Genomic DNA, 24634 nt, shown 5'->3' on the forward strand with positions numbered 1-24634 from the left:
ACACAAATGGATAGCTTATTTGGCTGATTTAATTGGTGAAAACAAGCCTGTTTACACATCAGTCCTGCAGGAATGGAATTGTCAACCTCTGCTTCAGATTTTGTTAAATCACAAAAAAACATGGCTTGAATTTTATGCTGTCTTCCTTCCTCCCAGGGTTCGGTTCTGAATTATGAAAGGGAAGGGAGCAATTATATTCCCTTGCTCCCCTGTTCCTCCTTCCTGCCAAGGGTGAATCATTGCATTGTCAAATGGAGGTGGCAATATGTTCCAACCTCATTGATATTTTCTTTGGAGGTTGGTTAATAATTCATGATGAGTGCATTTTGAAGGATGGGAGGGTTTTTGTGTTTTTGAGTGGTTTTAAGAAATCCTCAGTGAAAATCTTTTATCATTCAAGCTGCTGGCTTGTGTGTTTTTATTGTCAATCAGAATAAGCTTGGGTGGTTGTTACAGACAGAGCTGTGGTTGCTATGGGTTAGCACTTCTACGTCTACAAGGGTGGTTTCAGTTCCTTTTTGGTTTTTACCTTCTCTACCCTCCATTACAGATCACCTGTTAAGTTTGCTTGCTGCATGTCAGACAAATTGTCACAAAATTCCTTCCTCTACGGAAGACGATGGAGAAGGGAATGTGCTAAAGTGGAATCCAACCCAGTCCATGATAATCAGACTGAAAATGTTGCAATCCACAGGTAAGCCAGAAGATGGCGCCAAGTAACTGTGCCCGTTTTGTGTGTATCTAAACTGCGTGTAACAGAGTAGAACACACAGTATAGTCTCAGACACTGCAGAACTGTTGCTGTATTGCAGGGATAGTGAAATCTAGACCTTGAATCCAAGTCGGGCTCTGGTTTTCTTTTTTCCCAGGCAGTTAACTGAACAATTAGTGCTATTGATTGACCAGACTGTCTTGACACCGGATTCCCAGGAACAGGGAGGGTGGAAAACCAGCAATCTGCCCTTAAAGACCGTGATTTGAGGAACGGGGCTGTTTTGTTTGCTCACTAACCCTCAGTGACACTGTAAGGAATGTAAAATAGTTCCGTTTAGTTGTTTCTAAGAGTTCCATCAAACTGCCACATCGCTGTCCTCAATCATATTCCCAATTAAATTTTGTGGCTGTTTAAAGAATGCATGACAGAACTGGTTTTGTTTTTTCGACCACAAAGTGACTGATTGAGATCAGACATTGAGGCTATTTTTAGGCTTTTGACCAGCCTGTGTCCGGCAGAAGAATGTGCTGTAGGATAGCGCTGTCTGAAGTTCCATAACAGAGCCAGATTAAGCCAATCTCCATGGCTTCAACTCGATTTCCCTGTGTCAGTGGGGTTTTGAACAAGGCACACTCAAATCAGGAGATAGCATGCGAATAGGTTTTCTTTAATAAAGTTTACTTCATCCTGTCACAGCATAAGGTGCTCACATATTCAGCATTATCAAACCCCAGAGGGTGAGCAATATCATTAGAATTATTCCACTGCAGTAGTGCTGGAGCGTTAGGGTTTTCCAAAGCTTGTCTTTGTTAGTTTATCTACAATACCTCCTGATCCTTTTCCTCAAAACCATACTTCGTAGTTTAATAGTTCAATAGATGATCCTGCACTTTGTTTGGCCATATTGTAAATTACAGTACATGTTATTTGGCTAACACTTTTATAAAAAGCAACTTACAGTTGATTAGACTAAGCAGGGGACAATCCCCCCAGAGCACTGTGGGCTGAAGTGCCTTGCTCAAGGGCCCAACGGCTGTGCAGATCTTATTGTGGCTACACCGGGGCTTGAGCCACCAACCTTGCGGGGTCCATTCATGCACCTTAAGCACTATGCCACAGGCTGTTCATGTACCCCATGCTGTACTCAGTGGAAACACTGCACATTTGCTCTCTCTCTCTGATGGCAGGTCTGGGAGGGGATACTATGTCCTTCCCCTGGTTCTGTGTTAACTACAGCGGGCTCAAATCAGGAGATAGCACGCTAATAGGTTTTTTTTTTTTGCCATTGAAAAAATGTCCCTGCTCCACCCCTGGTTCTCTCCACCTCACTGCTTGCTCCTCATACTTGGTCTTCTTATTCTACCAAACAGGGTGCTGTCCAAAAAATGTCTGAGGGAACAATGGAGTTAAGGCCAGGGGTACATAACTCCGGTCCTGGAGGGCTGGTCTGCGAGCTGGTTTTTGTTCCAACCTTAATTTATTTTTCTGATAGCTATAAAATGATGTTGGTTCACTTCTATTTGAGCACAGTAAAATCTGCAGCTGCAGCTGGTGCATCTACAAATGTCTGATAAAGACATTATTTCGCTAATTAAATCATTAAGAGCAGAATTTGGCACAAAATCCTGAAGCAGATTGGCCCTTGTTGTGCACACCCGAGTTAAGACATGGGGGCTCGCAAAACAGACACAGCTCCAGCTGAAGAATGCCAATTGCTCAATGCCCCCGAAGGTTGCCACAGTCGAAAGGGAAAACATGCGTCTGAAATCAGGTGATTTCAATCTTCCCTTAGCGGCTGTGTACTGCTGCTGGATGTGTTGGCACTACTAAATGCAGTTAGGCACAATGTGGTCCATTCATCTTCGCATTATTGCATTTCGCATTGAGGGCCGTTTCACGTTGCCGCAGAAGGAATGGCCTGTACAGTTCAGCCCTCCTCCCAGATTGTAAGGCAAGGGTGAACAGCCAAACCGCAGCCATACTGCTCTGGAGGGTCCGGATCATCAGACAGTCATGAAGTACCAGTGTGTGATGCTCCTGGTGGTGCTTATTGCCATGGCCTTTGCTTGTGAGTATGGTGGATAACGACAATTGTCTATAATATGCTTCTGCTGTTATCATTTATATGGCTTGTATTTTGTGCATTATGGTTCTTCTGGCAGGACTGTAGTTGCTATTGTTTGTTTACACAGTATATATTAGCTTGTGTGAGTGTGTCTGTGTGTGTGTGTGTGTGTGTGTGAGCAAGCGCGTTGTTTTGGCTATTGGCGTTGTTTTGGCTATGTATCTGGTCAAGAGCAACCTTGAGAAATTCTCTGAAAATAAAGTTTCAAAGAGTTGAGATTTTTCAACTGGAAGTTTACTTCATCCTGTCACAGCATAAGGTGCTCACATATTCAGTATTATCAAACCCCAGAGAGTGAGCAATATCATTAGAATTATTCCACTGCAGTAGTGCTGGAGCGTTAGGGTTTTCCAAAGCTTGTCTTTGTTAGTTTATCTACAATACCTCCTGATCCTTTTCCTCAAAACCATACTTCGTAGTTTAATAGTTCAATAGATGATCCTGCACTTTGTTTGGCCATACTGTAAATTATTTTGCTAACACTTTTACAAAAAGCAACTTACAGTTGATTAGACTAAGCAGGGGACAATCCCCCCAGAGCACTGTGGGCTGAAGTGCCTTGCTCAAGGGCCCAACAGCTGTGTGAATCTTATTGTGGCTACACCGGGGCTTGAGCCAACCTTGCGGGGCCCATTCATCGACCTTAAGCACTACGCCACAGGCCCATGTACCCCATGCTGTACTCAGTGGAAACAGACTGCACATTTTCTCTCTCTCTCTCTCTGATGGCAGGTCTGGGAGGGGATGCTGTGTCCTTCCCCTGGGTCTGTGCTAACTACAGCGGGCTCTGCCGTCCAGTGTGCCTGCCGACAGAACTGCCGTTCGGCCCCTTCAGCTGTGGGAAGGGATTAGTGTAAGTTAACGGGCTCTGACAGGGGCGAGCATTCGCAACATAACCCACACTGTGTCACATACCAACGAATAAGGGAACAAAACAATGCTAAAACATGAGATCCACATGCAGTATAGCACACATCTGGTTAAACCTATTGAAATGTTTCTAACAGTTTAACCGTTCCTCTTCCCTTTTAGATGCTGCGTCTCTCATATATAACAAGGACTGAAAAAATATTTTACAGCACAGCTGGTTTCTCAACAGTTTTGAAATCATTATTTCAGATATATATTTCAGTTCATTATCATTTCTCTATTGCAATCCAAAAGCTATAGACACGAAGACTGACACTTTTCTGCTACCACTGATCTTGCAAGTAAAGCACACTCGCGATCTGTGTGTCCTTATGAAGTATAATCAAATAATAAAATTATTATTATTATTATTATTATTATTATTATTATTATTATTATAAGTCATTGTTCTAGAACTGCATTGCTTTCGATTACCAGTAGGCTAATGTTACAATATCTGCATTGCAATGTTCAGAAAATAACATATTTGTGATCTTGCACCTTAAAGGGTTAAGTTTTAATGCGTTTCATTGTGACTGACTTGGAATTGGTGTAAAATTCTGAATTATGTTTGAACTTGTGGAATATCAGTAATCATTTTCATTAAAAGCGATTAACACACTTAAGATTTTCTGCGTAAGTGGTAAGAGAGAAAGGTAATTATTTAGTTTTTCGATTGAATGTATTGACTACATTATCGATTGATGTAAATAATTAATTACATGCCATATAAATATAATATGTTACTGTGAATGGGCTAAAATAAATTAAGTTTAATTATTTATAAACATAAAATCTATTATGCTCAATTAACTGAAAGACAATCACATTTCATTGAAACAAGGTAGAAGTCTAAAATATTACATACAACTTATGTCAGATTAATGTTACAGATCAGGAATTATTCAACTGCTAGTTGTGTGTATCAGTCAATTAGTATGTTAATTACGAATACGCCTTCATGGAAAATTTGTTGTCAGCTGGAAAATACATTAATACATATTCTATAATTATATAATGTGGTCTGTAACTACGAGGGCGGCATTCTGAGGCCCGGGACAAAAAATGTTTTCATAACTCTTACCAGGACCTAATCGGGTAAAGAGGAATGTCTTACGTGTAAGATCGACTCCTGCTCCAGTTCGTACACACTGGACGCCGGCATGGAAAATTCCTGGAGCATTGGTTATGATGCATCTGTAAAGGGCTAATGACTGCTCCCGGCGTCTGATCAACCAGCAGGGGTCGCTGAAGAGCGATGAAACGCGGACCCGTAAACGACTGCGTCCTTCCATACTCAGGCCATCGGTATGGGCCCATAACTTCATCCGTCAAACTGACTGGTTTAGTTAGCCAGAGTTTCAAAAACCAATGAATCACTCAATATGCGTAATGCAAGCTAAGTCAATAAATCATGTCACCTCACACATGTGATCATGGGACCATTTTAATCCCGTGTTTGTCCACTAGGCGGAGCATTCTTTTTTTTTTTTTTTTTTTTTTTTTTTTGAATTGAGACAGGGAAACACTAATAAACATGGCGGCTGCGGGCCCCGCCAAGTCCCCAAGTGGACTTATTGGACAGCGGGAAAAACAGAAAAGCAGGAACGGGTCCAAGGATGAACAGCCAGAAGGAAAAGAAACTACACGGTTACTAACGTTGGATGAGGCCAGGTGCCCGTTGTGCCACGAAATCTTTCTGGAACCCGTTACTATGCCTTGCAGACACTCGGTGTGTCTTCCCTGTTTTAAGCAAGCAGTACAATTTACCAGTCTGTGCTGTCCGCTCTGTCGCCTCCGAGTGTCCAGCTGGGCCCGCAGACAGTCCCGGGAGAAGGGCCTGGTAAACACTGAACTTTGGGATAGGGTCAGGCAGAGTTATCCCGAGAAATGCAAACAGAGAATGGAGCGACAAGAGGGAGAAGGTAAGTTAAACTATGGAGTTGACCACAACCTGTGTTAGTTTGCTAAGATTCGCTAGCTAGCCTACCTATGCTAACGTTAGATGTGCTGTCTTGTGAACCAGCAACATCAATTAGTCAACTAAATAGATAACAGGAAACTCAAAATATAAAATTTCATAATGTGGCGATTATGTTTGAAACCCTCAATTTTGTGTTGTGAAACTAATAACCAGGCATTATTCCGTTACCCTCGGTAAACTCGTTAGCTGGCGAGATGCGTTTACGTAAAAGGCAATGTTATCTAGCTAAGTAGCTAATGCAATCAACGCTGCATGACGTTTAGCAATATTAAGTAACGAACGATAACGCTAGCCTAGTGCCAGCTGATGAGCTTGTTTTTCCCGTAACCTTGCTAGCATCAGCTACTTTAGCGGGTCTAGTCATCTAATGGCAGGAGTGTGAGCGTTTCATGGTATCGCCGTGATAGCTGGCTTCTTCATAACTTACTTTTTGTTTCACTGTAATTGGCTAGCTAGCTAACGGTTACCTAGACTACCTGCCTAGACAGCCCAGTTGCTATTCTGCTGTGTGTCGTGAGCAGCGTGGAACATTAGCACTCCGAAGAGTCGCTCATCTGTTGCTATGCCTATGCTACACTAGCTACAGTCAACTAGTTAGCGACTGTTACTATAGTTACCGTTAGAGCTAGCTAGCAAGCTTGCTAGTTGTTGGATAAGGCTAGCTATCTAGACTAGGAAACATAGCGGTGTCATTAACTAGTTCATCCACGTATTTGTAAATTCAGTGCTGCAGACATGGCGAATCCAAGTTTGCAGCAGGCAATGTCCATAACGTTATGTCGACCGTATGTTTTTATTTGGGAGAGTAGGGGGCGACAGGCAGTGCCATTAGTTATACTAACTTTGGCTCGCAAGTTGGAGAACTATGAAAACGTTGCCCCACATAGGTAGTACTTTTAAATGGGGAACTGATTGTATAATTGCTAACATTTAATCAATACTTCGCTATATGACATTCAGAAAACAATAGTAGCCTGAATTCACTATACCTATCAATTCGCACGTCTGGGCTAACTATCCAGTTTGGTGTTGACTAGTCCGGGCATGTGCACTTTTTTGTGGGTGGAGCTTTTGGAATCAACAGATAGCATTGTGACAGTCGGATTTAGAGCTTTTCTGGGTAGAAAAGACGCACATACTTTATCTGTTGTATTATTTTGATTTAATCTCAATTGTTCATCTTTCTTTGTGTTTGTGCAACCTTATTCAAAATATGAGTAAAAAATGTTATATTGCTTATCTGTGCCGCTTCAAACAGCTAAACTAAGTCAGTGGGAAGCCGTTCAGTTTAAGATTGTGAAGTCGTTTTTTTGTTTGTTTTTTTCCTACAGAGAAAATATTCTGTTCCCCTGCTCACATTTGTAAACCTGGAGACATCCGACAGGACTATGAGCAGCAAAAGAATAAGGTAATTCCAGTGACACCCCACTCGCTTTGCTCTATACTGTGTTTTCAAAACCGCGCTTTGTTTGTAATGTTTGAGTAAACGCATTATGTCATAACAAGCACGTAACTGTTTTTTGAAGCCAGGGATGGTGTCTAATACAACCACAGACGTGCAATGCATCACATTTTAAGAAAGAAAACTAAAATATCAAGTGACTTTAGGAAGTGAGTAAAGGGGGCATTAAAGGACTCATTTAAAAGATGCTTATTTCCCCGAAGTTTGTCTAGTATTGATTTATTTTCACTAGAATGAAAGATTGCAGTCAAATAACAAAACTCTCCAGGTCTAAACGATGATATATCACTATTTTATTTGACTAGCACTAGATAAGTTGTTGTATGTTAATATTGGCATTTCCCAAGCTCTTCAGTTCTTTCACAAACAGATTTTTAAGCTAAACATTGTTTGTCTTGTATTTGTTCCCTCACTAACTGTAACTGACCTAAAGTATTGCCTTGGTGTGCAAGTGAAAGAAGTGGATTATTATTAGGTGTTCATTTTGGGTGCAGCCGCAAATTCAACTCCGGCTCATTAATTATTGGGATGAGGCTTTGGACAGTGGTGAAATGATCATTTCAGTTGTAGAAATACTAAGATATGTGGAAGGAAGTTGCTAGCTCAGAGCTCTGTATGAAACTATCGATCTCAATGTAGCTAGAATATAAAAATGATGGGAAGTGTTTGGCCAAATACTTTGCAGTTTAATTTGTGTATCCATATTCTCCCAGGAAACACAGCCACAATTGCAAAATAAAATGGCATCCCTAATGTTGCAGATATTATTAAAGGTCAATTCAGTAGGTTAGATGGTTTAGAAGGAGTCTTCACCATAAAAGCTCCCATGGTGGCAATTACAGGAAGTGTCATCACTAATATGCCTTTTTTCAGGTGGTAGTGAAAGAGGAGAAGAGAACACAACCTCAGCAGAAAATGGAGGACTGTGGAATACCAAAGCACTTTCAAAACTCTGTAGGTTTTTCTTCTGGATTATTGATCAGGATGAGTTGCGTGTGAAAGACTGTGTAAAATCAACTTTGGTGGCAATTTCACTATATGATTTAAGTGAGGTTTCACTATGATGATTTCACTGTATGATTTCAGTGGTTTCACTATGATTTCAGTGAGGTGTCACTATGATTTCAGTGAGGTCGCTGTATGATTTCAGTGTGGTTTCACTGTATGAATTATTTTACGATGATGTTTTCAGGGGCGGCACGGCTGGTGCAGTGAGTAGCACTGCCACCTTGTAGCAAGGAGGGTTCTGGGTTCGAATCCCGGTCGGCTGGGGCCTCTCTGTGTGGAGTTTGCATGTTCTCCCCGTGTTCGCGTGGGTTTCCTCCGGGTGCACCGGTTTCCTCCCACAGTCCAAAGACATGCAGGTTAGGCTGATTGGAGAGTCTAAATTGCCCATAGGTATGAGTGAGTGAGTGAATGAGTGAATGGTGTGTGTGCCCTGCGATGGACTGGCGACCTGTCCAGGGTGTATTCCTGCCTTTCGCCCAATGTATGCTGGGATACCCTGTTCAGGACAAGCTGGTTAAGATAATGGATGGATGATGTTTTCAGGACATGATTTCAGTGTGATTTCACTGTCATTTCAGGTGTGTGGAATTAGCTGACTTGATTCTGTTAGCTATATAGTCTGAAACTTTTCAATTTTAGCTCTGAGAACCCAGTACTCCAACGCTTCAACTGATGAATTAAGTACTGAGCAACATCAGAAACTGCAGCTCTTCACGGTGATCTGTGGAACCCCTGTGTCTATCAGATGAGACATTAAACCAAGGTCCTGACTCACTGTGGTCATTAAAGATCTCATGACACTCTTCATACGAGTAGGGGGTTCCCCGGTGTCCTGGCTAAATTCCCTACCCTAACTCTTTCAACCTGCCACCTAATCATCCCCTGATTGGCAAAAACATTGTTCTCTCCTGCTCCACCTCAGCTGGTGTGTGGTGAGGGTTCTGGCACAAAATGGCAGCCATGTATCACCTAGTTGGGTGCTACACATTGGTGGTGAGTTTACCCCTCATCGCTGTCAGTGCTTTGAGAAAAGCACAATATAAAAATGTAATGATCTATCGACCTCATCTCACAGTACTCACTTTAATGTACACTGTGTCCCTATCTGGACCTCTTTGGCCCTCAGACATCTGTGGGATCTGGGCCTCCAAGGACCAGCACTGATGTTTGGTTTTGCTGGGGGCAGCCTGTAGCCTAGTGGCTGAGGTATAGGACTGGGACCCGGAAGGTTGGTAGCCACGATAAGATCCGCACAGCTGTTGGCCCCTGGAGCAAGGCCCTTTATCCTACATTGCTCCAGGGGGGATTGTCCCCTGCTTAGTCTAATCAACTGTAAGTTGCTTTAGATAAAATAATCAGCTAAATAACTGTAAATAAGTGCAGCCTATGGCCTCTGAAACAGTGGGGCAGTCACAATGCTGGAGCACGGTGGGGTCTCGTTCCTGGCAAAGTCACTCTGGGTTCAGGAGGTTACAAGCTGTTGACAGGCTGTACTTGGCTCATGTTTACAGATTATAACTTGCTGACAGTCAGTGCAGTAGCAGCCTGGCCTCCCTCATGCTACGATATGGGAATCAGTCAAGTTATATTGTGTCAAGTTTTTTGTTTGTTTTTGCCTCAGATCTTTGGGGTTTTGTCCGACCTGGAGAACGAGGAGCCGGCAGGGAGGAGGAGCAGACACGCGTCTGCATTCGTCCGCAAAACCCGGAGTTCCCCAGCGTCCAGCCGAATGTAACCAAACCTTTATACTGTTTACACACTTACTCTAACCAGCCTCCAGCCAAATGTAACCCAACTTTTATACAGTTTGCACAATTACTTTAGTCCGAGTCTTGAGAACTGAGTCTGAGAGTGTGTGAAGTGGGTCCTGGAAGGAGTCTGTAGTCTGCTAGGCTATGCTAGTCTGTAGTCCGCTAGGCGTTGTTATTATTATTATATTCCGGTAAAGGGTGGTGATAATGGTGATAAATGTTTGGCCATGCTCCTCTCTCAGCAGTCTGCAGAACCGGGTGGTGCAGAGGAGCAGGAGCTGTACCGAGGGGGAGGAGGGCCGGGGGAAGGACGGCTGCCCGTCACGGCTGTCTGCCATGGCCGAGGTGTGGAGTACATTACATTACAACACAAAACAATACATTACAATACAACACAACACAGTACATTACAATACAATACATTACAATACAACATAACACAACAAACACATTACAATATAATACAATACATTACAACATAACACAACACATTGCAGTAAATTGCAGTACATTACATTACAATACAGTACAACAACGTTCATTACAATACATTACAATACAGTACATTACAATACAATAGAGTACATTACAATACAATGGAGTACAATTGGTTACATTACACTACATTACAGTGCATTGTGTGTCACGGCACATTTCATTACATCCTATCGCAGAATGTTACATCACAAAGTGTTACATTACAGTACATTACAGTACATAGCATCTTCGCCACATCGCTAACATGATGACTTACATTGTTGAAACGTTTTCTGTCGGCAGGCTTCCGTGGCCTACAGCTACAACGCGGGGATCCTGCTGTCAACGGAGAATAGCCGGTCCCTCTCCGCCCCGGCCCTCGCCTCCGAAAGGCGCCACCCCTGGCGGGGCGTCGCCATAGCGACCGCCTCCAAGCCGGAGCGGTCAATCAGCCCCGAGAGCAACGACAGCATCTCAGAGGAGCTCAACCACTTCAAGCCCATTGTGTGTTCCCCCTGCACCCCCCCAAAGCGGCTGCCCGATGGCCGCTTCCTGGAGCCCACTGTGGTCAAGTCCACCCCCCGCAACCTGAGCCGCAGCCTGCAGCGGCCCACCAGCTACGAGGCCAGCCCCACCATCCTGCACAAGTGGCGGCAGATCGAGACGGACCGCCAGCTCAGCAAGGTGTCGTCCCGCGGCACTGCCACCAGCCCCGCCCTGGACCAGAGCCCAGCAGGGGACAGGAGGGGCAGGCTGGGGCAGGACGCCCTGGGGCAGAGCCGAGCAGGAGGCAGGAAGGGCAGGTTGGGGCAGGACACCCTGGGGCAGAGCCCAGCAGGGGGCAGGAAGGAGAAGCTGGGGCAGGACTCGCAGACGGAGAGCGAGAGAGAGGGGAAGCTGTGCAATAAGAGAAGGTTAATATTCGAGCAGCCCGGCGCGGACCACAGCCTTCCTGCGAAGCGATTGGCCAAGGCCCAGACCCCGCCCGCCCTGGGCTCGTGCGAGGAGTCGGAGGACGTGGCCGACAGCAGCAGGCGGCCGATCCTGCTGCTCTACAGCCCGCGCGGCGACGCCCTGCAGTGCCCGCAGAAGCCACTGGAGGCGCCGGAGCAGCGGCTGAACCCCGGTTCCCGGACCAGCCGGAGGAGCCACGGCCGCAAGAGGAACCAGAAGACCAAGCACCTGGAGGCGGCGGGCGGCAGGGCGCGGAGCCGGGGCGAGGTGGACGTGGGCCGGCTGTACGAGCGCTGCCTGCAGCAGGAGCGGCAGGACCGCCAGCTGGCCCTGAGGCTGCAGAGACAGTTCAACATGGAGCGCGAGCGCGAGGAGCGCAGGGCCAGCCCGGACCGCTACCTGCTGCGCTCCTGGGCCTTCCCCGACCGCCACGCCGAGTACAGCCCGCGCAGGTCCGTACGCATCTCCAAAAAGAGCTAGCCCTCCGGCTCCTGTCCCTTCCCCACCCGTAGTCCTTCTTTGGTCAGTCAACCAACACGCTTGTCTTTGCTTCGGCCGTTTTTGTCCTTTTCAGGCACTTAAATGTAACGCTTTTAGGCACAAAGTCCTTTGATTCAGTGTTGAAGGCAAATCAGGATGGAATCTCCCGATGAGTATCGAATTGCACAGGGGGCATGTTTTTTTGTTTTGTTTTGTTTTGTTTTGTTTTTTTCAGAATTTTTCTAATCTAATAATGACTTTGCTATTATCTTACTTTGTTTGAAAGTCACAAACTGATTTATTCAGTTGCAAATAATATAGATTGATCATATGCATTATATCAGAAGTAGTGAGAAGCTTACATTTACCGCAAATGCATTTAATATAATCTTTTTTTGATAATTTGCAGAATCAGTATGATGTACTACAGTGGTATGGAAGATGCTACCACCTGGGTGGTTTGTGGTTATTTCTGAAAGATGTAACGCATGGATACATTTTGTTTTTTTATTTGGGTAATGTACACCAAAAAGTAGGCATCGGAGGTGCCCAGGCACAGGAAACAGACAGATACTGTAGGACTTAGTAATAACAGGACCACTGACCTCTGTGAGTAACGGCGGAAAACCAAAGGGCATAGCTCCTACCAGGAATGAACAGTTGAACAGCTCTACCAGAAATGAACAGGCTGCCAACCATAGTGTTGCTATGTGGGGAGCAAAGGTGTTTTATTGGTTCTTACCCAAAATCTATTAACCACGCCTGAAATCCCCACCCATTATAGGCCTTGAGACGTCTCTCACCTAGTGTCGCCCCTGGCAACAGGCAGCCCTGGTCACATGGGTGCAAGAACAACACGGCAAACCGCATCTTCTAAAAATATATACTAGGGCATTTCCAAAAACATGAGTATGAAACTGTACAACAAAGACATTTTAGGGCAGAGGTTATGCTGTATGTTAGTATATCTTTAAATTAATATTAATACCTGTGTCTTGACCTGACATTTTTAGTTTTATTTTAGGGTTATTTTATGCATAAATGCATATCAGTGTTTGCGGCGCTGTGATGAGAGGGACAGCAGGTTCCCAGGGGCGTTTTCAGCAGAATAAGACCAACCCTGTTCATTTGTCCTGATTGGATACAAGTCATAACTTTGACGTTCCATGGAACACGTCTTTTGTTCTTTTTGTTTAAAACCACTAAAGAGCAAACACCCCCATATTGTCACATCTGAAACAATTCATATACATATATTCATATTTATTTTCCGGCCACACCCAAAATATTTTAGGCCGTCCCCGTGACTTTTCTGCTGAGATTCTGGCTCTCATCTTTCCCCCTCCTCTCCGGTGCATTTCCGCCCTCATAAGACCAGAGGTCAGCTCAAAGCCCTTCTATTTCAGTGGGGAATTCAAAGATGTGTGTGCCGAACCAGCTTTTATAAAGCATTTATATTTGCTTAGTTGCTCAGCTTTACTGTATGATTTCTGGAATGCAAGTGGATGAAGTGTTTTTCACAATCGTTCTAAAGGACTGGATCTCTTGACTTAATATTCAAATTAATTTGATTAGTCGCCTCCAGTGGTAAAATGCTTCAGGAAAAGTGAGAAAATGGGCAAAAATCTACTTTATAATCCTTCAGAAAATACAAGGCTGTTATTTATGTTATGAATGCATTAATTGTTGATGGGTCACTGTGACCTGACTTACAGGTGCAGTTTAGATTCAGACATTGCCCTTTGAAGCACAAAACATTTATCTTAGCATTTACATTTACACTTAGGCATGTAGTGGATGGGAATAGACTACCCTTACACATTATCTGAATGGAACTGTCAACAAAGTACGGAATGCAGTCTGCTTACTCCCAAGAACTTGCTCATTTTCTGTGCCAAATGTGTAAAAGTGTAGAAAGCTCAAGGAGTTTGAACATTTGCACAACAAAAGAAATCTGGCAGATCATTAATGTAAGAGTTACACTGGTCTTTCATTTTATTCATATGTATCCAAGCCTGATTAATGGAATGCTGAGTAAATATTAACAGCATCATTTTTGTTGAGATTTTATTATTTTTGGTTCAATTTGGATGTTCCGTGGCGAAAAATTATGTATGGCTTCAGTGAGAGTTTTTCCCCAAAAAAATGAAATATGGAACTAAGGTTATGAGGGAGTTTTTACCACCCGTTACATGATTAGTGAGAACTGACAGGTTTCATTTTAATGTAATTGCTACCTTTAAAAAAATATATGACTTTGTTTATTCAGAATTAAAAATACTCTTGGTTATTGTGCCTGCATATATTGTTATTAGTCAATGGGAAAATGTGAAGGTTAAGCGTTTCTGTAGTGGTTATTCGGGGAATTGTTTGAATGATTCTGGTTATAATTCCTTTTTACTTTTTCAAACTTGCAACTTGATAACTTAACCTGATTTTTTTTTTTTTTAACTGTTTAAACTGACCACATACCAGATTCACCACTATCAATTTCACTGGAATACTTTTAGAAATGTACCCCACTCTTTCCTGTCAAAAGCCTCAACAATACCTGTGCAGTTTCCATCTTCATTAGTTTTAATTTTTACTAACTGTTGTGGTCTATTGGATTCAAGTTACTTTGACTTGGAAAAAGTCCCCTCAGTTGGGTCGGTCAGAAAAGGCTAGTGAGATGGTCATCAAACACTTTCATTGTTACTCTCGTTTTCATTGTTAATAAATAAAATGCAAACTTATTAGCAATACTTCTTTTTTTTTTTGGCGCTATTGTTGTGGTTTATCCAGCAACAGTTGAGTGACTGGCCAATGAAGTGACTTTGAAGCAGAGTACCTTAAAAGTGCTCCAGGCAGCAACCTGAACACAGGTGCTACTGGGCTGCTGTAGCTTTCATCACAAGCCATGTGAGACTTCCACAAGCAGTCAACACTACATGCAGTCACATTGCTCTATGTTTTCATTTTTCTGGGGTTTTCTCCCTCTTGTGTCAGTGCAAGATGTACCTGTATCTGCAGCGTAGCCTTGATATAAACACATGCATATTCCTCCCCTGTTCACAATTACAGTTCTTAGTAAATGGGAAATACCGACCACTGTGTCTTGCCTTTTGCAACACTGAACTATGCATCGGGGCAGAGACGGGCTGGAAGACTGAGGTTTAGCTCACCAAATCCAAACCCTTTAAAAACCACACGCCAATTCTGATTCCAAAAGGAATTCAGAATTTCATTCATATTTGTTGCTTTTTGTTGAAGTCTTTCAAGGGCTATTGATATGATTTTATGATTTTTACTTTCTGTTAAAGCATTTGAAACATGTTATGTTAGTCTGCCATCTGCCAAATTGAGCTTTAATTATGTCAAATGTTTAAATGCTTAACTAACCATTATTAAAGGTGTAATGAAATATGCACAATGTGTACGCTAAAATATGGATACATGCGTATAAGCCTACTCGCTGTATATAGATTTATTTTGTTATTTCAGGGGAAGTAAACTAGGTTTGTGCCAAAGTGGATTCTTTCCTATGGTGGTGGTGGTGGCGTGATTGAAAATGACAGTTAGGTTTTATCAGCACAGAAAATGTGCTTGCTGTTACCACACCCTCATCTAAAAGATAATGCACATATGTTGAGATGTATTTGGCTTTTTTACCACCAGGTATAACAGTGCAGTGCAATTCCATCCACAAATTGCCACTGGTTTCCTGCTAACTGAACCTGGTTGTAAATTTAGTGAATAAACTATGGAGCTTGAGTGGCAGAGCTGCATGACCCTATCAGGAGGGGTTCTGTTGGCACTCCATTCCCCACATTTAATGTGGGGTGGGGGGGGTCTTTCAACAGTCTGCTAGGAATATAGTGCTGCTTGGATCAGATGCTGACAAAGAAGCTTGTTTCACAATACAATGCCCAGCTCTGTTCTAAACACTGTGTATTATGTGTTTATTTCTTGCTTTCGGAAAGGAAATCCCTCAGACCGCGTGTATAGTGCACACGGTCGCACAGCGTGAGGAGGAACGTGCAAAATAGTTTGTTTAAGGAATGTATGAATGCATTCAGGGGGCATCTAGGGCTGTGGCTTAAAATGATTAGATTCACAACACATTAACAATATCCTGTTGTGTGAACATTTAATTGATGTTTAATATTCACAATGTTGTGAGGAGAATGTAATTTTTTTGATGTCATGATGGAAAATGTTTTCCATTGGACATGCTAAGTACAAAGTAAATATACCTGATTTATGAATGTTGTACATACAAGCATTTTCCATGGGCTTACGGTTTCATTGCACAACCCTAGATGCCATTTAAAATTTCAGTTTGTAAGTAACTGGAGTTTTTCCAGGTCTTTAAAGCTCTTGTCTTCCATCTCTTGTCAAAAATAATTTCACAATTTAGCAAGCATAAACAGTATCTTTATTTAGATTTCCTTTTTTCATGAACTATCGCAAGTGTTGAAAGCATGTTGAGGTTTTTTTTTGTACACACAACACTACTTCAGTAATGTCCTGTAATTATGTAACATACTGTAATATGTTGGTTTATTTAATATTGCAATGTTATAATTAAAGATACTGTTAGAAATCATATATTTTATTGTGATCATTTTCAATATGTTACAAGGAGAACCCTGGTGTTTTGAAGAAATGTAGAAATTTATGTCAGGAACATTGGTCCCCTATTTGTGTGTAATAAACCTGCCTCATTACATATTTAATATGTAACCTGTCTTATCTTCACCAAGTCTCTTTTGTTCAGTAATTTGCAGTGAAAATGTAGATTCTGTTCTAAATATGTGATCCAAAATGTGATGGGCATAGACCATCCAGATTATGACCAAATGCATTTATTGGGAAACTTCCCTTTCTTAAAGAGCCAAATATATTAACATATGAAATATATGAATTAAACGTGTTGATAATGGCTGTGGTCATTTGAACTGTGCTTGTTACGAGTGTAGGTAGACCTAGTGTTTAATTTGACTGATGGTGTTTTGTTGATGACAGTAACAGGATTTATAATACAGCAAGCTATTTTCCACATCTAGTGGCACTAAACTTCTTTCACCCAACACTTTTAAGACCTTACATGCGGACAGCTCCAGACAGGATTACGTGACACCTAATGGCTGTTAGAACAATTTGCCGAACCAGACGCTATGGGAAGGGAAGTAACAATTTGTTTTTATTTCCTACAGTTCCATCAATTCTGCCAACTTTTTCCCCCTCATAATATTATTGGCCAACCTTAAATGTGACCCCGACCACTCTGTGTATTTGTACTTAACCATTTTTTTCACTTGTTTATTATCAAGGCACAACTCCAAATTCGCTATTTCAAGCTCTGAAGTGGCAGTCACTGTCGATTCTTTCTTCCTCATTCGGGTTGCACATCCTTTCATCCAGTAGTCGATTGGTTTGCTACATTTATTACGTTGGCCAATCATATTGTCCCAGGTCACAGCAAACGAACAGGAAGAAAAGATGGCGGCGAAAAGCGGAAAGAATGGCTTACTAGAAAAAGTAAGATGTTACATTTTTTGATCGAATCGGTGCTAATGTCACCATTGCGGCATATTCAATGTACAGATTGTTTACATTATTGATTTGAAATGTACTTCAATACTTCCCGTTTATCGTCCTTTCTCATCAAATAACACTGACGTTTGTTCATTCAGAGTTCCCAGTAAGGAAACGGCTAGCGCCAGCATTTGATTCGGTTATTCTTTATAGCAAATGCTGCATTTATAGTTATATTTGCTAAAATATGGGAACATCTTTAAGTTTAATGTGAGGAAATTAAAGTATTCCTGAATTAGTACAGTATGTACACAATTGCCGTTTGCACGCTGCTGCTTGTATGTAATAACTAACGTTAGCTTAACGTTAGCTCTTCAGACTGCAGCTGTGACTGGCTGAGGGTTGTCTTGCTTGCTAAATAGCCAGCTACCGTTAGCTAGCGTCATCTTTTCAGATAAGCACAAGTACACGTGTCACTGCGTTGCAGTGAGCTCCTTCAAAAGTTACGACGGTATTCGTGCGGAATGTCGGTATGTACACTGCGAGCAACTTATAAATTATATACTCATATTTGTTTAATAAAAATCGTTCCCTTGTTATCCAAGCCTTAGCTAGCTACTTGTGTAGCTAGCGAGCTAAGGTAACTAGCTACCTACTGTATGTACCGTTCGCTTGTGTACTTTGTTTAACGTTAGCAACCTGTCTAATGTTTTGAGAAGGCAGCTAGCTCCAGTGGTTGAAAAGTGTGTTGTGGCATCAGCATTGTTCAAATAGAATGCAGTATTTTTGGTTAAGCCTACATTGAATGTGTTTAAATAGTTTATTGGGTTCCATGGTTGGTCAGATGCTTCAATATCAGGTCTTGCAAACGTGCATAAGTGCAGATATAAAAGTAACCCTTGGATAATGCAACCAGTTATTTTAGAGACGCGAATACGGAAAATATTGTACTTGAAACTGCGTTTTCCGTCGGTAATTTACATGTAGTCCGTGTTCGTGACCCATTCCTTATTTAATTTCAGTGGAGGATTGACGAGAAACCGGTGAAAATCGACAAATGGGATGGGGCAGCTGTCAAGAATTCTCTGGACGATGCTGCAAAGAAGGTATGCCTGCGGAATGAATCATGGGAAGTTTCATTTTGATAACTGCCCCTTTTATGTCTTGTGCCCAACCGTTGCTAAGCATTGAAACGCTATTCTTAGTAGGTGACTGTTGGTAATGAAATGTTAAAAAAAAAAAAAAAATTTAGACGCCTCTTTTGTTTGTTTCGTCAGGTCCTCCTCGAGAAATACGGCTATGCGGAGAACTTCAACCTTGTAGATGGGCGTCTGTTTATCTGCACGGTGTCCTGTCTCTTTGCTATTGTAGCTTTAGTGTGGGATTACCTCCACCCTTTCCCTGAGTCCAAACCAGTCCTGCTTTGCTGTGTTATATCATATCCTTTGATGTGTGGTTTTCATGTGCAAGTCTGTGATTCTAAATGTCAAGTATTAATAACTGTATGTGTATAGTACTTTTCACGCATACAGCACAAAGTGCTTTGCAGCAGTAATAAATGACACCGTAAAAATAGCAATAAACAGACTTTAATATATTGAAATGCCAAATAGAGATACAGCAAATAGAGGTTAATAGAAGTGGAAAAAAACTGAATTCAAATACAGCAAGTTGCTTTAAGAACTCTACTACAGCAACTACAGGAAGTGATATCAAGTGTAACCAGGAAGAGAGTAGGCGCTGGGCTGGTGGTTAGCACAGTAAGTGTGCTATTTGTAGTGGATGCTTTTGTAGGGGCAGGTGCACACTCCTACATATAGTATAGCATATAGCTCCTGTGTTTCCTCTCGATTATGTTTTCCTTAATTGATCGAGTTACGTATTTCATAATGATGGGAGTTCTCACCTTGTACACCTCCTACAAGGAGAAAAGCATCTTCTTGGTTGCAGTTCAGAGAGATCCAGCAGGCATGGACCCAGACCACATCTGGCAACTTTCCTCAAGTCTGAAAAGGTACTTCCCCAACAGACTGTTCCCCCCATCTGCCCCTCACAGACAGTTACTTTCAGTTTGATTTCACACCAGAAACCAGCTGCCATGTTAGTTCACTTTGGCAGTAGTCTCACGGCAAGTGGGCCAGTGTGGTTTCCTTGGCCACTTACAACCTTCAACGGTGTTTTGACCTGCTCAAGCATTGCCTTTTTACCTTCTAACCCCCTTATTCCTCATCATTGAGATTATGTTTTGTATTTCTCTCAGGGGGGTTCTCCCTCTGGTCCTCCAGGGCTGAGATGGGGCAGTCAGGGCTGTAAATGTCTGATTTTCATGCCATCTGACATCTGGCTACATTTTGTGATAAGCGCATGAATGGCAGCTGAAGATTGTTTGTGTGACCCTGTATGAAATTTTTGTATGTGATCTAATCTATCAGTGAACCAGTGTTTGTGAATACAGGCATTGGCCACTCCTGCTCCAGGGGCAGTCTGACAGAATGTTTGTGGTCAGGTGCAGGGGCGCACAACTCTGGTCCTGGAGGGCTAGTCCGCCTGCCGGTTTTTGTTCCAACCAGTTACCTTAGTTTTAGTTTTCTGATGGCTCTATAAACTGCCGGTTCATACCTGTGCTTGAGCAGATAAATCTTTTTGGATACACTTGCATTTGTATAAGCAGTCTGCAGCTGCTTATACAAATGTCAGAACTAAATATGATTGAGTTGATATAAATAATTAAGACCAAAACAGATCAGCTCTTGTCATAGCATTCAGATTTGTGTGTTTCTGTATAAAAATGGAAATGTTATATATTGCAGGTTTGATGATCAGTACACCCTGCGAGTCGCTTTCATTGATGGTAGAACCAGACAGTCGAGGGAGCTTGAGTTCACCAAGTCAGTGGGGACTTTCTTCGATGAGAACGGGACATTGGTGATGGACCACTACGAAAAGAATGTTTCGAAACTTCACGACGCCCTGGCAATGGAGAAGAAAACCAAGTAGAGGAGGCAAGAGCGGTCGGAAAAGCAAACGTACCCAGCCTCATGGCGATTCCGCCTGCAGGGTCAAAATGGTGCAGGATAATCGCCGCGTTTGACCTGTCCAGGGATTAGCTATAGCTTATCAATTTCCCGGTACCGTTTCCTTTTCTCGGGCCATGTCGACTCAATTTAATGTTTGTTTGAAATAATTGCTTCTGGCCCATCACAGATCTTTTGATATTGACCACAACAACATTTATATTGCATCTCACTGAAGTTCCCAGGTTACCCCTGGATAAGAAAGCATCTTGTACTATATGAAATGCACTCATCTGACGTTGTGCAAAAGGACCCATTTTTCAAATAATGTGGTTCTGCAACAGTGCTTTCTCTCTCAATTTAATACAAAAAGCCTCTTGAATAACGATCAGAAATGGGACCTCTACATTTTGGCTTATTTGTGTATTGTATTTTTTTTTTTTTTTTTTTTTTGCTTGATTTGAAGTTATGACATTGCATCATGTATATTGAAAACATTTTTGTCATCAAAATGAAGATATACTTTATTTAGTTCTGAAATGTAATGGTCATCATTGAAGCTTCTAAACAGATTTTCTTTTTCACCTTCTGGGAATGCAGAGAGTGAGTGGAATGATGTTATTCCTCAGATTTTAAAGAACATTTGAGTCTTCGCCAGAGAGCCTTAGTCAGTGTGACTATCTGCATTTAAAAAGCTTTGCTACTGTAGTACTTCTTTCCCCACCCCCCTCCTCATGTGGATTCTGAATTCTATTTTGTAATTATGAGGCTTGAAGGTCAAAATAAACATGTTTGAAAAAGGGACTGTATCCAAACGTATCTTTTCAGTGCTACTATGATGCCACTTTTCTCCAACATTGTTTAGAGGAACTATTACTTAAGAGCAGGGATATTTGTTTTGCTGTACGGTATTGTTTTTTTATATACACTCATGATCTGGTTAAAAGTCTACCCCTTTCTATGCATGTCCAAGCAATTGTTTCGTATTGTACACAGCGCTGAGTGACTGAAGGTATATTTTATCATAATTAGTTAATACGTCTGGATGCAGTTTCTTTCTCAGTTGAACAACGTCCTAGTGAATACTACAGAAAAGTATTTGCAATTATGTTTGTAGATATTCTGCATTAGCTGCCTTTATTGTATCTGCCTGTCCGTCAGGAAAAAAAGTATAAATAAAGTTATGATGGAATTTTTATATCTGTTCACATCTCCTTTGCCACGTGGTGTTTTGAGTTTGTTACACAGTGTCTCGGTGTGACACAGACGGTGTTGCTCTTTAATCTCTGCATGTACCTCAAAGGTCAGCTGTGTGCAGCGACTAATGAGGTCAGATCCAATGTTGAAATTGAATAATGTTTTTACCTGAGTGCCCACTTGTTTTAAGCTTGCTGTAGGATATCTGAAAGGTCTGTGGAAAGAGGGGGGGAATTCCCTCTGGACTCTATTTAAACAAACAGCCAAATCAGTCACTGTGGCTGTCTCTGGAGTTTTCTCTTTCCATGGAGCTGATTCTGATGTAACTCAGGGGGACAGACTGTGGAACAGTTATTTTCAATTATGAGTTATTATATATGATTAGGCAAGCAATATTCCCCTCTGAATGTATATAGTTATTTCCAATTATTGATCAATCATTCAGCACCCTTGCCTTGGCTGTGTAATGTGCTTTAAACTAAATTTAAAATCGAGTTTAATTTCGTTTAATTGAGTTAACTTCCGGCGGCACGGATGGTGCAGTGGGTAGCACTGCCGCCTCACAGCAAGGAGGTCCTGGGTTCGAATCCCCGTCGGCCAGGGCCTCTCTGTGCGGAGTTTGCATGTTCTCCCCGTGTCTGCGTGGGTTTCCTCCGGGTACTCCGGTTTCCTCCCACAGTCCAAAGACATGCAGGTTAGGCCGATTGGAGAGTCTAAATTGCCCGTAGGCATGAGTGTGTGAGTGAATGGTGCGTGTGCCCTGCGGTGGACTGGCGACCTGTCCAGGGTGTATTCCTGCCTTTCGCCCAATGTATGCTGGGATAGGCTCCAGCCCCCCTGCGACCCTGATCAGGATAAGCGGGTTCAGATAATGGATAGATGGAGTTAACTTCCAATGTTAAAAACACACATGCAGTGAAGTAATTGGCAGACAATATCTGCAGTAAGTTGAGCATTCCAGCCTGTGGAATGTAGTATCAGCAGCCTGTAGCCTTGTGGCTAAGGTGCTTGACTGGAACCCAAACAGTTTGTGGTTCATGCCCCGGTGCAAGTCGCTTTGGGTTAAATAACTGAAATGTAAATTAATGTCTTCCACATACATCTGCTGGGTCCCCCTCCTATTGTCTGCAATAATATGGAACACTCGCGTGTAGGAAGGGGGTACTTCAATAAATTTCATGTAAAGACAACAAACTGAGGGAGAAACCACTTTACATCTGTAGTGAACACATTATTAGAGTTGGAGGTCTCCACGCTCGCTCACCCCCCCCCCCCAGAAGCTCCGGGTGGTCTGTCGGCTGCAGTGACATTATTGTAAACAGATTTGTGGGTGTTGTGCTCCATTGTGGCGGTGTCACGCTGTGCTGACCCGTACAGCACGTACAAAGATGGCGTGAATAACCGGGCACATGACAGACGGGCACAAAGAGCAGGGGCAGTGTTTACAGGCGCACCTGCACGCGCCGCCTCCCCTCCGCCGTGCCGCCGCGGTCGGTCGGTCGGTGTTAACACCGGCGCGCCTGTTTCTTCAGACACAATGGACCGGTGGCCTAATTTCAGCTTGTTTTCGTGTTCCGCGGGTTGACTCTCTTTCTCTCTCTCTCTCTCTCTCTCTCTCTCTCTCTATCTCTCTCTCTCTTTCGTGCTGGATGTCAGGTGAATGGGCTTTAGTTACAACAGGTCTGTGGCGGCGACGTCATCGTCAGTTCAGTCCGTGTCAGAAATCCTGGATCAGAGAGCCACGAGATGTGCGCTTTTTCGTTACTCGGCACTTAACGGATCGGTTAAAAGAGGCCGATGACACGTTTAACTCACGTCACTTGGCTTTTGGGCTGATTTAAGATGAAAACTAAATAAAGGTTTCTGCTGCCTTTGTGACATGTGTGAGGTCAGGTAATTTGGGACAATTTGAGTCTGCCCTCAACACCAGTCTTATTAAGAAACTGCATTAACAAACTGTCCCAAATTACCTGAATTCAACCTACATGTAGGCCTACCAATCACGGCAAAATATGTTGTCACTATAACAGTTTGCTGTGATGAAAAGCTGATGTAAAACTTTCAGTATTGGTGGTGTGTAGGCTAGACGACTTATATTTGCTTGTGTACTAATGGGGAAAGTTCTGCTGCAGGTTTTTAATTCTATTGACAGATTTCTGAAGATAGAAATGATCTTTTCAAATGTTATTTCTCAGTTTTCATGTCATGTCTTACAACCTCCTAAAATTATGTGATATACGCATGTTCAGTTATGACTGAATGGATTTGGAATGTGGATTTTTGTTGAGCTTTTTTGTTCATGACATAAACACGACCATGAGAATGACTCATTCACAAAACTGCCAGGCCACTCTGGATGTTTGGGCCAGTCTGGCGCTTTTGTTGGGACTTTTAGCCGCACAATACAGGGAATGATGTAACGCATTCGCAACAAGAGCAGCTTTCAATCTTTAAATCCTGCTCATAGTAAGTGGATGCACTATGCCCACAACTATATCAATGTACACATGTATATTTGTGTGGAGCATCCCTTTATTTACTAATGAAGCCCCCTTATGGAACTTTATGACATAAAGTGTACATTATATATTCATGCTATCTAGATAGATGCTATCTATTAATTATTACCAAATAACTCACAGGCTCTTTGACTAATTTGAGCATTATGCAAGCCCCAGACATAAACAAACAGGTATTTTACAAAGCCACTGCTTGGAAACTTACTTGATTTTAGTAGTTTTATTTATTCAGAATTGTCTTTTGGATCATTTTGATTATTTTTTTTGCTGTTCTTGTTGTCATGGTTTTTGTTAAGCTCGCAGTACACAGCATCTGAAAGTGATTAAAGTAACGAATGGTCAGTGCTGGAGTTCTAATTTACAAAAATATTATTATTAAATATAATTAAATACATATGAGCCACAGTTGAGGAATGGAAAATTAAAAGCTTCTGATTTTGGACTCATTCATATTGCTCAATGTTTAATGGATGAATAACTCATGTAAAAGAATATGGAGACACCGTTACACATGAAATT

General features: G+C 42.3%; 3 protein-coding genes across 5 annotated transcripts; all 3 read left to right on the forward strand.

The window, feature by feature from the left end:
• Nucleotides 1-2684: 2684 nt before the first annotated feature.
• defbl1 (defensin, beta-like 1) lies at nucleotides 2685-3697 on the forward strand. Its single transcript, XM_061216445.1, has 2 exons — nucleotides 2685-2783; nucleotides 3573-3697. Exons 1-2 carry the CDS (start codon nucleotides 2729-2731, stop codon nucleotides 3695-3697), a joined length of 180 nt encoding a protein of 59 aa, XP_061072429.1. The 5' UTR covers nucleotides 2685-2728.
• Nucleotides 3698-5281: 1584 nt separating this feature from the next.
• Nucleotides 5282-16583, forward strand: rnf169 (ring finger protein 169). Of its 2 annotated transcripts, none has more exons than XM_061216134.1 (6): nucleotides 5282-5674; nucleotides 7065-7141; nucleotides 8069-8149; nucleotides 9825-9934; nucleotides 10197-10299; nucleotides 10735-16583. In XM_061216134.1, exons 1-6 carry the CDS (start codon nucleotides 5287-5289, stop codon nucleotides 11863-11865), a joined length of 1890 nt encoding a protein of 629 aa, XP_061072118.1. In that variant the 5' UTR covers nucleotides 5282-5286; the 3' UTR covers nucleotides 11866-16583. The 2 variants fall into 2 exon arrangements, with proteins under 2 accessions (XP_061072118.1, XP_061072119.1); XM_061216135.1 differs by having other exon boundaries at nucleotides 10200-10299.
• Nucleotides 16584-17280: 697 nt separating this feature from the next.
• spcs2 (signal peptidase complex subunit 2) lies at nucleotides 17281-21597 on the forward strand. Of its 2 annotated transcripts, none has more exons than XM_061217224.1 (5): nucleotides 17281-17388; nucleotides 18408-18491; nucleotides 18663-18822; nucleotides 19264-19399; nucleotides 20196-21597. In XM_061217224.1, the coding sequence occupies exons 1-5, from the start codon at nucleotides 17350-17352 to the stop codon at nucleotides 20380-20382; spliced, it is 606 nt and encodes a 201-aa protein (XP_061073208.1). In that variant the 5' UTR covers nucleotides 17281-17349; the 3' UTR covers nucleotides 20383-21597. The 2 variants fall into 2 exon arrangements, with proteins under 2 accessions (XP_061073208.1, XP_061073209.1); XM_061217225.1 differs by lacking the exon at nucleotides 17281-17388 and adding an exon at nucleotides 17786-17915.
• The last annotated feature ends 3037 nt before the right edge of the window (nucleotides 21598-24634 follow it).

This window comes from Conger conger, chromosome 13 (assembly GCF_963514075.1).
Source record: "Conger conger chromosome 13, fConCon1.1, whole genome shotgun sequence".
NCBI lineage: Eukaryota > Metazoa > Chordata > Actinopteri > Anguilliformes > Congridae > Conger > Conger conger.